The 12,646-nt window shown below is 39.7% G+C and overlaps 1 protein-coding gene across 1 annotated transcript in view; it reads left to right on the top strand.

Annotated features, from left to right (window-relative positions):
- The window catches only part of CNGB3 (cyclic nucleotide gated channel subunit beta 3), a gene marked incomplete at both ends in the record, with an annotated part of 69,255 nt that overhangs the window by 55,229 nt on the left and 1,380 nt on the right, over nt 1–12,646 (top strand). The window contains 4 exons of the mRNA XM_082499243.1: nt 749–832; nt 2,986–3,104; nt 7,595–7,741; nt 12,433–12,610. Of these exons, the coding sequence (XP_082355369.1) occupies nt 749–832; nt 2,986–3,104; nt 7,595–7,741; nt 12,433–12,610 (528 nt within the window). The remainder of the gene's footprint in view (nt 1–748; nt 833–2,985; nt 3,105–7,594; nt 7,742–12,432; nt 12,611–12,646) is intronic.

Below are 12,646 nucleotides of genomic sequence, written 5' to 3'. Positions count from 1 at the left end.
GAATGTAATTTTTAATACAGTCCACCTTGCCTCACTCATATCGCCTAGCACTGTCTGAGAGATCACTAACGCTGTGTGTTCCGGCAGTGTAACTTTGACGTAGTGAATGCTACTTTTTAGTACCTTTTTGTGCAAAGGGGCTTTGTCTTTGTTATCATGATAGTTTTCCAGAGATACAATTGAAATGTGGTACTAAAGGTTGGATTGTTGGATTTTTGACAACAAAACCAAGGAGACACTGCAATTTTAGAAGTAGTCTTGACATAGAGTAACCTCAACACTAATTTGTTTGTTAGCATAATTGCAAAAAAATCATGATACCTCTGTATAAACACTATATTCTGCATGGTTTCTGCCACATTTGCTGAAGACATGGAATAGATTCATACCAACATTTGACATGATCTGTTCTTTTTTCCCCTGGACTAAGAAAAAAAAAAAAAACACGAGACACATAAAGCTGTGAATATAGCACTAACTGGGCTTCCATAGCAAATTTAGATGTACAGAAGATTACTTTGCAAAAAGTAGAGAGATGTTCAACCCAAAGGGAACTTTATAAGTGTCTAAAATGACAATCCTTTCAGTCTTTTCTCTACTCTAAAAGCTGATCTTTATGACGTTTTGAGTTTGCATTCTATTTATGAATCTCTGGAGCATTCACGTGTTGTTGGGTTTTGCTGCCCAGTGTAAGCACTAATAATCATGTGTTACTGAATTAACAGAGCAATCAATTCTATTTTAACAGGGGTGCGATACCCAGATGATATATGACATGCTGCTAAGGCTGAAATCCATTGTGTATTTACCTGGTGACTTTGTCTGCAAAAAGGTGATCATTGTTTTCTCTTTCAAAAAATAATTATAGTATGTACTTTAGAAAAAGAGTTCAGATATCGGTCAGCGGTTTCCTTTAAATAAAATTAATCCTGAGTGAATTAGATAGCATAAAAGTAATTAAGGTACTCTGTGTAATAATAACAAAACTGCTCTCAAGTTTCAACGTAGAACAAGACAATATGGATTTTATTACTTATATTATCAAACATAAAATTACAGCAATATGGGAAAGTAGTTAATCTAAATATGGCTTATCTAATGATACATCATGAAGTTTTAATACTTAAAATGGAGCGAGCTTAATTTTTTATACATATATACATACAAACCTAGCATATAGATTGCAATCTGCGATGCTTTGCATGTGCTTCATTTGTGTATTCTGAAATTCTTAAGTGGAATTATTGAAGAATGTAGAAAATGCACTGCATCCCATACCACTCCTTACAGCAGGATTTGATCTTGCTCTACTATCACTCACAGCTTTGAGCCATCTCCAGACTTCCAGCTGAGTGTTGTCACATTGTCCCTTAGCAAAGCAGCCTTTCTCTTAGCATTTTGGCTCAGACATGGCCTTACAGTAATACAGGTAGGCGGCTCGCCTTCTGACCAGGTGAGCCCAAGTCTCTTTTCAGAAGGCATGTAAACATACTTATAGGCTGTGTTGGATGTAATTAAAGCATGGGCAGGGTGAAGTATCTGTACTGTTACTGTCCTGGCAATTGACCCACAGTTCATACCACACCCAGAAGTGACCATTAGAACCCCTTAACTTGTCTTTAGCAGTTCTGGTCCAGCGTGCTCATTAAGGTCCTGCTTCCTCCAAGAGTTAAGCATCTGATCCTCTTCCCGAATGCTGAGTTAGTCCCACTGACTCCACAGTGTAGGAAGTTAAACATTTGTGAATGCACCGAAGGGTCAAGTGTGTCCCTTCAAAGACCAATCCCAGAATTTCTGTTGGCTAGGAAGGGTGGAAGAATAGTTTGGTATGTTTGCTTGCACAATAAACAGCATGAAAGGACCTTACTCTATGGCTGGGACTCTCCCACAACAGAGATAATAAACGGCAGTAACAGATTCACGGTCTTGATACTGCAGTCAAATGCAAACAGTCCTCAACAACGATGGATTATGAGAAATGGAAGTATCCATTTATTTCAGCTTGGTACAGAGCTAAAAGACCTCTCTATGTCACCAACAAGCATAATAGTACTATTAATGCTGTAACACGTAGTAGGGAATGAAACCCTGCTGGAACTACCTCCTCCTTGGATGTATGTTGGCCTCATCGTACTTTACCGAGGAGATGCTGACATGCAGGCTTGGAGGCACAAGAGGAGGGATAGGAAGTGCAAGCCTTATGTTTGCAGTTCTGGCTTTGTTGCTGCTGCCTTTTCACTTTTAAAATTAAATTGCTGCTTTGCCTTAATTAATCTAGCTGCAAATATGGAGAAATATTTATTTGCTTGTCTTACTGAGATGTTGTGAAGACTGTTAAGGTCATGTTTGTGAAGTCCGTTATATTACTCCAGTTTGCCTGCTTTTTATTGTATATATTGATGTCATGCTTTGAATCCTAGTAGATGATGTGGAGGATAATAAATAAACTAATAATCTCTTAAACCATCCAGTGATTTACATAAAAGTAGAAAAAGACTTGAATGATTATTCATTCTTATTTTCATTTTAAATTAGGTAAGTGATGATTAGAAATAATAGTGTAAAAACTGAAGCTTTTCAGACCACGAAGCATAGGCTTTTTTGCACTTCTTTGTTATTCATTATGCTGCTGAAGTATTTTATTTTCCACCAGAACAGCTGATGGAAATGACAGCTACAATCCTGATTGTTATCTAGTCTTCTTTTTCCAAGCTGCCTACACAGTCTTACTCCTGTTCAAATATTGTCCCACATAACAATTATATCTACCAGAGTCAGTCCTTGTGCTTGTGCTCAGTGCTAGGAAAAGTAGTGCAAGCATTTATTTCTCCATAATATGGGTAAACTCATGTATAAGAAAGCGGAAAGATATTTAAAGAAGAGTTTGTCAGATTATTCTAACAAAAAAAAAAACAAAAACAAAACAACAAAAAAACAAACAGTGCCTTGCTAAAACATGAGATGTTTACGTATTTGCGTTCCCAGGGGGAGATTGGCAGAGAGATGTACATCATCAAACAGGGTGAAGTTCAAGTCCTTGGTGGCCCTGATGGTACAAAAGTTCTGGTTACACTCAGAGCAGGAGCAGTATTTGGAGAGATCAGGTAGGTCCATCACTATTTTTCACACTTTCTTTAGAACTGATCAAATAACCAATGGTAGTTTCACTTCTCTGTGGCAAGCATGACAGCTACCACAGGAGGCTAGAAAGTTGGCAGGATCAACCAAGAGGACACTAAGCAAGGAGATGCAGGTCAGCAAAGGAAAATTTAAGTGAAGCATCAGAGATTAATCCGGCAAGATCTAAGACCAGTGTTTTGGGCAATGTACGTAGAGATATACAGCCAGATTTCTCCTTCAGCATTTAAAAGATTTAACACATCTTCCTGTTCCGAGGTCTGCAATACAGCAGGAGAAAATGCATTTTCTTGCTTGTAGACTAGGTGCCCTTACACAGAACATGGTAAAAATGATAATTAATTTCCAACAAAGGAGATAAAAAGATCTAAAATAGCAAATAAGGCTGGCTCATTTAGAAGCTGAAGTAGGGATTAAGTTGCTAAAAATCAGGCATCCACATTTGAGAATATATTTGTTTAAGAGCATACAAAACAAGAAAAAGGCTGACAGACCAGATTATTGGGTGCAAGCTTATCTGGATGAGAAAATTTTACTGAGGTAGTTACAAATGTTTTTTATATTCTCCATGTGGGTGCTATGCAAAATCCATTAACTCTTACATGCCATGTTCCCCAATCAGACAACCAAGTGCTAGATTTTAGGCAATGCACATCCCCTGCTGAGGTTGGCTTGAGGAAAAGTAACAAAATACATGTGCTGCTGCATTTGATAAACTGGATTCTTGATTTTTTCCAGCTGCCTTCCTGTTATTGTTAATCCTCTTGCTGGTAGCTCTAATCTGCCTTTTGAAAAGCTGTAATCAGCTCTGTGCCAGGTTTACATTTATCTTCCACTTGTGTCTCCCTTTGTGGTAGGGGAAACATTCCCATTTATCCAGTGACGTGCATACAGAACTTGCTTGGACCTCAAGTGGAAAACACCTGATATATCCCATAGATACAAACCTTTTTCATTGAGTGAAATTATATCAGTTCTTTGAGAGAAGGTTCTTTGAAATGTATTTCTCTATGTGACAAGATAATACCTGAGCAAAGCCTCAAAAAAAAAAAAAAAAAAAAGCTGTATTGTAAGTTATGTGGAAAAGCTGAGAATGCACTAGCTTTCAGTAAGGGCTGGATACTGAAAAAATAAAAACAAAAGCTACAGCAGCCCAGATATGTAACACACACATAGGTTTCAATTATTTATTAATCTTGCATTTGCAGCCAGGATTTAATTTTTTAAACTGAGAAATCATAATGATTGGTTTTAAAACAAGGAAGGGATTTTCAAACTTTTGATCTAATACTGGTGAGCACTTGTTTCCACGTGAGCACTACATGAGGTTTAAAGATTCATTTCCCAATCTGTGTTACTCTTCGCATAATTGCCTATATGGCCAGTAAAACCCTCAGCAATGCTGTAACTCTGCACTTCCAGCCTTATTTTATTCATCATTGACCTACCACAGCAACATACCCATTCAGACACATACAATTTGCATATAAATGTCAGGAAGTGGATAAACTTGAGGAGAAAATAGACAGCAACTGGCAGACATCTCCAACAGTGAAGAAAAGCAAAGACGTGAAGCACTAAGTGTATCGGTAGAGATTTATCCTCTTCCCTGTGGCGAAGTGTTAGAAAATAATGAGTTTGTATAGCGTCTGTCTATATAAGTTTTGTCAAGGTCTTCTGAACAGCATATAGCAGAAGCAAATGAAAAAAATATTCTCCAATGGATGACATACTGCTTCATTTAGCACATCCAAGTTTTCCCCTCAGTATTCATAGCGTGGTTATCACCTGATATCAGACTGATCTCCTGCCGACTTCTGATTCAAGATTAGTTTAAAGAAATATGTCAGGTTCATTCCAAGTGATTTAACTACATGATATATACAACAATCACTACCTAATCTTACTCTGTTGAAAATGTATGTAAATGATGCTTTAAGAGTCTCTAAGGGCAAAGGAGTTGAAGGAAACAAAAAATGGTTATTTCAAAAAATTTCCCTGAATTGTACTGGAAGGCCAATGCAAGACTAATGTTCAAGCAAGCCCTTCGCCAATTTCATCCTTGAAAATTATTACAGAAACAGATTAAGTAATAGGAGTTGCCTTCCAATTAACATCTTACCCTCGTTACTACTTTACTGTATAGATAATATCAGTTTGGGGAAGCAAAATAATCTCAGAATCAGAGGCAAACAGATTGCTGCCTTAAGGAGAGCCTCTCTGCACCGACAATTGAGAAAGAGAGAAATTCAGCAATAACACACCACTTCATTAGCCCAGAGAAATTTACACTTTAGGCCAGATGTCCTCATTCATCCATTTACTGATATTCCACTAGAAGAATTTCCCACCAGAAAATGGTAATTCTGGAAAAATTAAAACATTTCTCCATTATATGTAAATTTTTGACAGAAAGATCACTAAATGTTTGGTTTCCGCTTTAACCTTTCAGCTGTTTCATAACTTTAACTTTTATTAAAAAAAATCAAAACTAAATGGAGCATTTAGCTTTGTGAAAGATTACATTTTCCGCTTCGGCCCAGGATTTCCTATGAAGTGGCAGCTGCTGCTTTTCAATGAGCTCTGCCCTTTGGTGTTTGACATCCCACTCAGAAGCAAGATCCAGACCCGTTTCCCTTCCCTGACTTACCAGTTCTCTCCATATGGACATAGGTGCTGAGCTGAGCCACCACAACCCTGCACGTTCCGCTGGTACGCAGGCCATACCCTGGATCAATTTGCTAGTTTTGATGAACAACAGCTTCCTACAGAGATCAGCTACAAAAAAAAAACCAAACCAAAACAAAAAAAAACCACATAAGCTGAGTCATCACTTTGTCAACTTTATACCTCTAAATTAAATTTGCTAAAATTTAAATGAGAGGCAAAATGAGAGGCAAAAAAATCAAATTTCCTCTATTAATATAGATACTACAGTATTAAGAACTACTGCAAGTCAAATTTAGTTAATTTTTAAAAATTGGTCTATCATGTAACTCTTAGCACGCCAGCCAAAACAGGTTCAAGCATGACGTCCATAATTCTATCCTTAGTCACCTTGTTTGCGCAAGGACTGCCTTGCTTGTAAAATTCACCTCACATCATCACCATAATGAAAAAGCTGATCTCTTTAGTCCTCGTCTGCCTCGATAAAATAAGCTTTCTCTTAGGAAAGTCTGCAAATGATTGTTCAACGACTTGTTGAGAAGTGATTCATCAGAACTCAAAAGCTGTTTGCAATTTTCTTTAGCTGCTTTTCTTATTGTGCAAATAGTTTTATTCTATCTGACAAACTGTACTGAATTGTTTAAAAAGAAGAAAATATACTGCATTTTCAGCTTGAGTTCATACATTGATTGCTATCTTGGGTTGCAGAAAAGCTCTGTGTGTGCGTGTGTGTAAAAATAGCCTCGCACACACAGTTGCAGAGGTCTCATACTATCCTTTATAAATCAAATATAATATATTATCTGTATGATCTAATATTTATAAATATGTTCTGTAAATATATTTAATATTACACCAAATATTTATATATCTGTGATTAATATTTTGGATAAGTATTAATTCATGTTTTATGGGGTCCAGATTATCCTTTATTAATGACTTTAAATTTAAGGCTTTACTAAATGTTCTCTAAGATTATTAACTCACTGGGAAATATTTAAGGGACAAATTTTTAGGGTGTATCTCCTCAAATACAGTGATAAAGCAATTTTAGTACTAGACTAGGAACAAAATGCAACTTCTCTTGCTTATCACCACAGCTGAGAATTGAAGTATCTTCATTTCATTTGCTTAATGCAAGAGGAACAATTGAATTTTTATTTGTACAACATCTGATTTTTATGTGGATATCCTAACTGCTGTTTGCTAAACTGGACTAATGCCTTACTTTTAAAACAAAATAGGAAAAAAAAATCTGGCAGACACATTTGTAACTGTCAGCTTGAATCCATATCACTCAACTTGCCAACATTCAAAGATGAGATGTGGTATGTGACAAAACTGGAAACCAGAGTCCCACAGAAGTTAGTCACTCAGGAAAATTAAATTTCTTGGAGAATCATTCATTCACTGTAAATATTTTTCAATAATAACAGACTTGTGCTGCTCTACTTCTGATGTTAATCATTTTCAACAATAAAATTGAGGAAATGCCTCACACAAGGACTAAACCAAATGCAGTCCTTGCAGCAGACGTCTCTTGGGAGAATTGACTTTATCTAGCAAGACCTTTCACAGTCTACATACTCCTGAGCAGTAGTGACAATTTGCCTTCCTGAGGCAAGAAGTTATTGCTAATCCCAACGGCAAAGAGCCTTTACAGAACATCAGATAGAACAGTAGGGTATGTAAGTGAGCTTTACGATGACTTCAGTGGAGAACCACCAGCAAAGAGATTGCTTACTAGGGCAAGTAATGATGTGACTGATGATGTTTATTTTCATTCCAGCCTGTTAGCTGCAGGTGGAGGAAATCGAAGGACTGCCAACGTGGTGGCTCATGGTTTTGCCAACCTTTTCATTCTGGACAAGAAAACACTCAATGAAATCTTGGTGCACTATCCTGATTCAGAAAAACTTCTCATGAAGAAAGCAAAGTATGTCCTGATAACAGTTTTTAAATCACATTATTTAGCTGCAGAATGGACAGTTATGGCTTCTGGACAGATTTGTGCTCGTTTCTTGGAAGAGTAACAGATGTAAACACATTTGCTTCTAGAGGTCAGATTTGCCTGGTAGTATTTAGTGGAGGCCATGGTCTCGCAAGGTTCCAAGGTTCGTGGAAATGTAGTGAGTAGAATGAAGCCATGAATGTGGTTGCCTTCTCCATTGTATTTAAGGTAACAAAATAGATAGGAGATAGAGATGCGTATCAGGACTCCTTACTGTGACGAAACGGGAAAAAGGACTTCACTGAGAGGTTCAAATTAACAATTTATTTGGACTTCACTCACAGGTCCAATACGTCACTATTGCAAGTTCTACGTGTACAATGGCGATTACACTATTGCGGTTTAAAAGAAATTAGCGGGATACACTATTGCAAGTTACAAATGACCCTGACAAGTAACAACACAACCCACAAGCGCGCTAGATATTAATACCTTAAAAGAGTGCACCAATCACAAGCTGAATAGCATGCCATATACCGTACGTATGTTTCTTAGTCACTTACCCTCTCTCTCAGGTAAGGTCGCTCAATCCCTGGGAAGTTACCCTGTACAGCGTCCTGGACGGGGAGGGGACGGATGTCCTACAGGCCAGCTGTACCGTTGGAGGATTCCCCATTTTTCTCCCCAAACCCTGTGGTTTATATTTCCTGATTCTGTGAGGGCAGGATTACGCCTAAGTGGATTACACTATCTGGGATATTTACCTCTGGTGGTGTGATAGCTAAGACTCTGTTGCCAATTTGTGATGTCTGGCGCTCAAAGTCACAGGAATAGTGGTGGGATGGGACTCAGGGCATTTTGTTTGTTAAGGGCCATTTGGTTTCGGTTCTCATATGAAATCTTGAGATAACCCCGGGCTGAGCTGTTTTGCAGCTCCCCCCAAGTCATCTCTGCATAGACAAGGCAAGGCGGAGATGAAGCTGAGTGGGATGACAACTCCCTACATCTCACCTGTTGTGCCCTGAAACCGGTTTGGCTGGGTGCTGCCATACGCTTACATAGTCCAGAAAGAAACAGCAACACAGATGTCAGTTAAGGATTAGTTTTTCAAAGATGCAACCGAACACCTGCAATTAATTGTACAGAGACAGGCTTCACCCACAGACTGGTATGCATTTCCAAAATCTTAAGCAGAAGTTAGGAATGGATTTAAAGTAAGGCCTGACAAGATGGAAATACACAGATTTGAGAGGTGTGAACTTTTTTCAAAGGGATTCTAAAAGGGGGTTTCAAACCTAAACTGCTTTCGTTTTGCTTTGGCTGTAGATTGCTAGGATCACCGTTTCTCCAGTTTTTAAAGGGCATAATATTGTCAGATTTTGTCATAAAATAATTACAAAATTAGTACTACTTTCTAAAAGATCAATATACATGAAACAGTTTGTCATTATTAGCATACTTCAGCATTCTTATTGTTCTCAGCTGTTGCCTTGCATTGGTGTCAAGGGTTGGAAGGTTGCTCCCAAACTTGAAATTCCACCAGAGAAGACTAAACACAGCACATGAGTGGCATTTTGTTTCGTGGAAGTGCTAGCAGATGGTCATATTCAGCATGTTTCAACAGCCCTGATTACCAAATGACTGCATCTTGACAATCATTCGTCCCTGAGGAGCAAGGAACCTAGACACAGAATGGGCCGATCGCCCACTTTTCAAAACCAGCATCGATAGGTAGAAAGGTGGAACAAATCCACTCACTGGTGATCTCCCACATTTAGCCTTCTTGACTTGTCTCCAGCTTCTTTCTGAACGGTTGTATGACCATCATTACTTGTTATTCCTGTCTCTCTGTCCTGCACTACCTTCTTCTGCTTTCTTGCCCACTCTAATCATATCTTGCCAAGCCACTCAGTTCCAATTCCTCCAGATAGCCTTTCTCAACTGCAGGAGTTGAATAACCATCCATCCTTCTCATCCGCATTCCCATTTGGGCTCAAAGCTCTCTCTAGATATCAGAATAGATACAGGATATCCTGTTTCATTTTAAAGATATGCAGTACCTGCCCCATGCTGGAGCCTATATATATATTCTGCTCACCTGCCTAGGCATCCACGAATTCTTCCAAAACTCCTGTGTTCTATGTGTGGTCAGACATCTCTCTAGAAAAACAAGGCACCAACAGGAGATTTGTGTGCTGTTTTCATATCGAATGCAGTTATGTTCAGTTTTGGAATCAAGTTATCAGTTGCTCTGCCCTGAAAGATCCTCTGTGGGATTCATTGGCCATCCCACACTTTTAAAGGGCTCCTTGAAATAAACTCAAAGGAGTTATTAAAGCAAAAAAAAGTTTTCTTATATCACTTGCCTGATGGTCACTGTATGGTCCTCATATAATAAACCGATGCAAGCAGCTGAAATGTACTTTTTAAAATCATGACAATAAAACTTAAAAAAAAGTTAAATCTTCCCTTCTAAAATTCCCAAAATTAAAAAGTACAAGATGCTGGAGAAAATGATAGTATTATGGTATTTACTGTACTTCAGACTGCAAGTATAGTCCTCGTTCATAAAAAGCCTTAAGTCAGAGCTTATGCAAGGATAGAAAAGTTGTCTCGAAAACTGTACAGTAACCTCATAGCAACTGAAAGCATGGGAACCCTCTGCTTTTCACTGGTGCCATCTATCCTGGAACTGCGATCTAATCTTTACCCTTGTCATTCATTCTCACTTCTTGTCATTATGGTTGCAAATCAGTACAGCTACAGAAGGGTGTGAAAATCTAGTCTGCCACATGATTGGCAGTAATTTTTGTATCTTCAGGGTATCTTCTTCTACTGAAGAACACCAACAATAAGTACCACTGTCTAACCCGTCCTGTGAGCAATGAGCCATGCTGAGTTAGCTTGGTAAACTATTACTTCCACAAGCATCAGCTGGACTCCAAATTGAGCATTAAACATTCTCTCAATTAGCATCCAGAAGGCTAAGGAAGAGACTTCTACCTTAGGTACGAGGCATCCGTCCCTCTCCACACTACTTCTCACCTTATAAAATTCTCATCTGCTTTGCAACACCTTAATTTGAGCCTACACTGGTTTATTCTCCAGGATATAGGTAAGCAATTGGCTGCTCATGGCTTGGATGGGCATACACTTTGCTGGGTAAAAATCTGGCTGGCTGGCCAGGCCCGAAGAGTTGTGGTGAATGGAGCTAATTCCAGTTGGTGGCTGGTCACAAGTGGTGATCCCCAGGCCTCAGTATTGGGGTGAGTTCTGTTTGATATCTTTATCAACGATCTGGATGAGGGGATCAAGTGCACCTTCAGTAAATTTGCAGATGACACCAAGTAGGGGGGAAGTGTTGATCTGCTTGAGGGTAAGACGGCTCTACAGAGGGATCTAGAGAGGCTGGATCGATGGGCTGAGGCCAATGGTATTGAGGTTCAACAAGGCCAAGTGCTGGGTTCTGCACTTGGGTCACAACAACCCCATGGAGTGCTAGAGCCTTGGGGAGGAGTGGCTGGAAAGCTGCTTGGCAGAAAAGGTCCTGGGGGTGTTGGTGGACAGCCGGCTGAATATGAGCCAGCAGTGCGCCCAGGTGGCCAAGAAGGCCAACAGGATCTTGGTGAGGATCAGGAATAGTGTGGCCAGCAGGACTAGGGAAGTGATTGTCCCCCCCATACTCGGCACTGGTGAGGCTGCACCTCAAGTACTGCGTTCAGTTTTGGGCCCGTCACCACAAGAAAGACATTGAGGTGCTGGAGCATGTCCAGAGAAGGGCAATGAAGCCAGTGAGGGGTCTGGAGAACAAGTCTTATGAGGACCGTCTGCAGGAACTGGGGTTGTTTAGCCTGGAGAAAAGGAGGCTGAGGGGGAGACCTTATCTCTCTCTACAACTACCTGAAAGGAGGTTGTAGTGAGGTGGGGGTCAGTCTCTTGTCCCAAGTGACAGGCAATGGGACAAGAGGAAATGGTCTCAAGTTGCGCCACAGGAGGTTTAGATTGGATATTAGGAAAAATTTCTTCAACAAAAAAGTTGTTGAGCATTGGAACAGGCTGCCCAGGGAAGCGGTTGAATTGCCATCCCTGGAGGTATTTAAAAGACATGCAGATGTGGTGCTGAGGGACATGGATTAGTGGTGGGCTTGGCAGTACTAGGTTTACAGTTGGACTTGATGATCTTAAAGCTCCTTTCCAACCTAAATGATTCAATGGTTTAGACTGAATATTAGGAAACACTTTTTCACTGAAAGGGTTATTAAACATTGGAATTGGCTGCCCGGGGAGGTGGTGGATTCACCATCCCTGGAGGTGTTAAAAAAAGGGTAGATGTGGTACTTGGGGACATGGTTTAGAAGTGGTTTTGTCAGGGTAGGTTAATGGTTGGACTTGATAATCTTAAAGGTCCCTTCCAACCTCAGCAATTCTATGATTCTATGATTCTAACTCCAAATTAGAACAGTAGCCTCCAACTCTACCAGAGCCTAGGGTAAAACCCTTACCTTTTTCACCTTTCCTCTTGCCACTGGAGCTGGGACCAAAAAAAAAAAAAAAAAAAAAAAAAATTGCTGGAAAAATTGCTACGTTTTCATCCACGAATGTGGTATTTTAGCTTTGCAGAAACTTTGCTCAGTTTCACTGCACTGATTTGTGCTCTCATTCCTTCCTGTCTGCAGGGTGCTGCTGAAGGAGAAGGGGAAACCTGCAGGACCACCAGTGCAACAAACACGGGGCTTGGCCAGTCTGTTTGGGCAAAAACAGGAAACTCCGAAATTGTTTAAAGCGATGCTTGGAGGTAGAGGAAAAGAAGGCCTTGCTAGGCTGCTGCAGCTGAAGAGAGAACAAGACATTCAGGTAATGCCACAGAAAACCGAGTCAATAATTCCAGGT

Source organism: Vanellus vanellus (assembly GCF_965231255.1).
Source record: "Vanellus vanellus genome assembly, chromosome: 2".
In the NCBI taxonomy this organism is placed as follows: Eukaryota; Metazoa; Chordata; class Aves; order Charadriiformes; family Charadriidae; genus Vanellus; species Vanellus vanellus.
The sequence above is the reverse complement of the archived record's forward strand: the minus strand, read 5'-3'. Positions and strand labels throughout refer to the sequence as shown.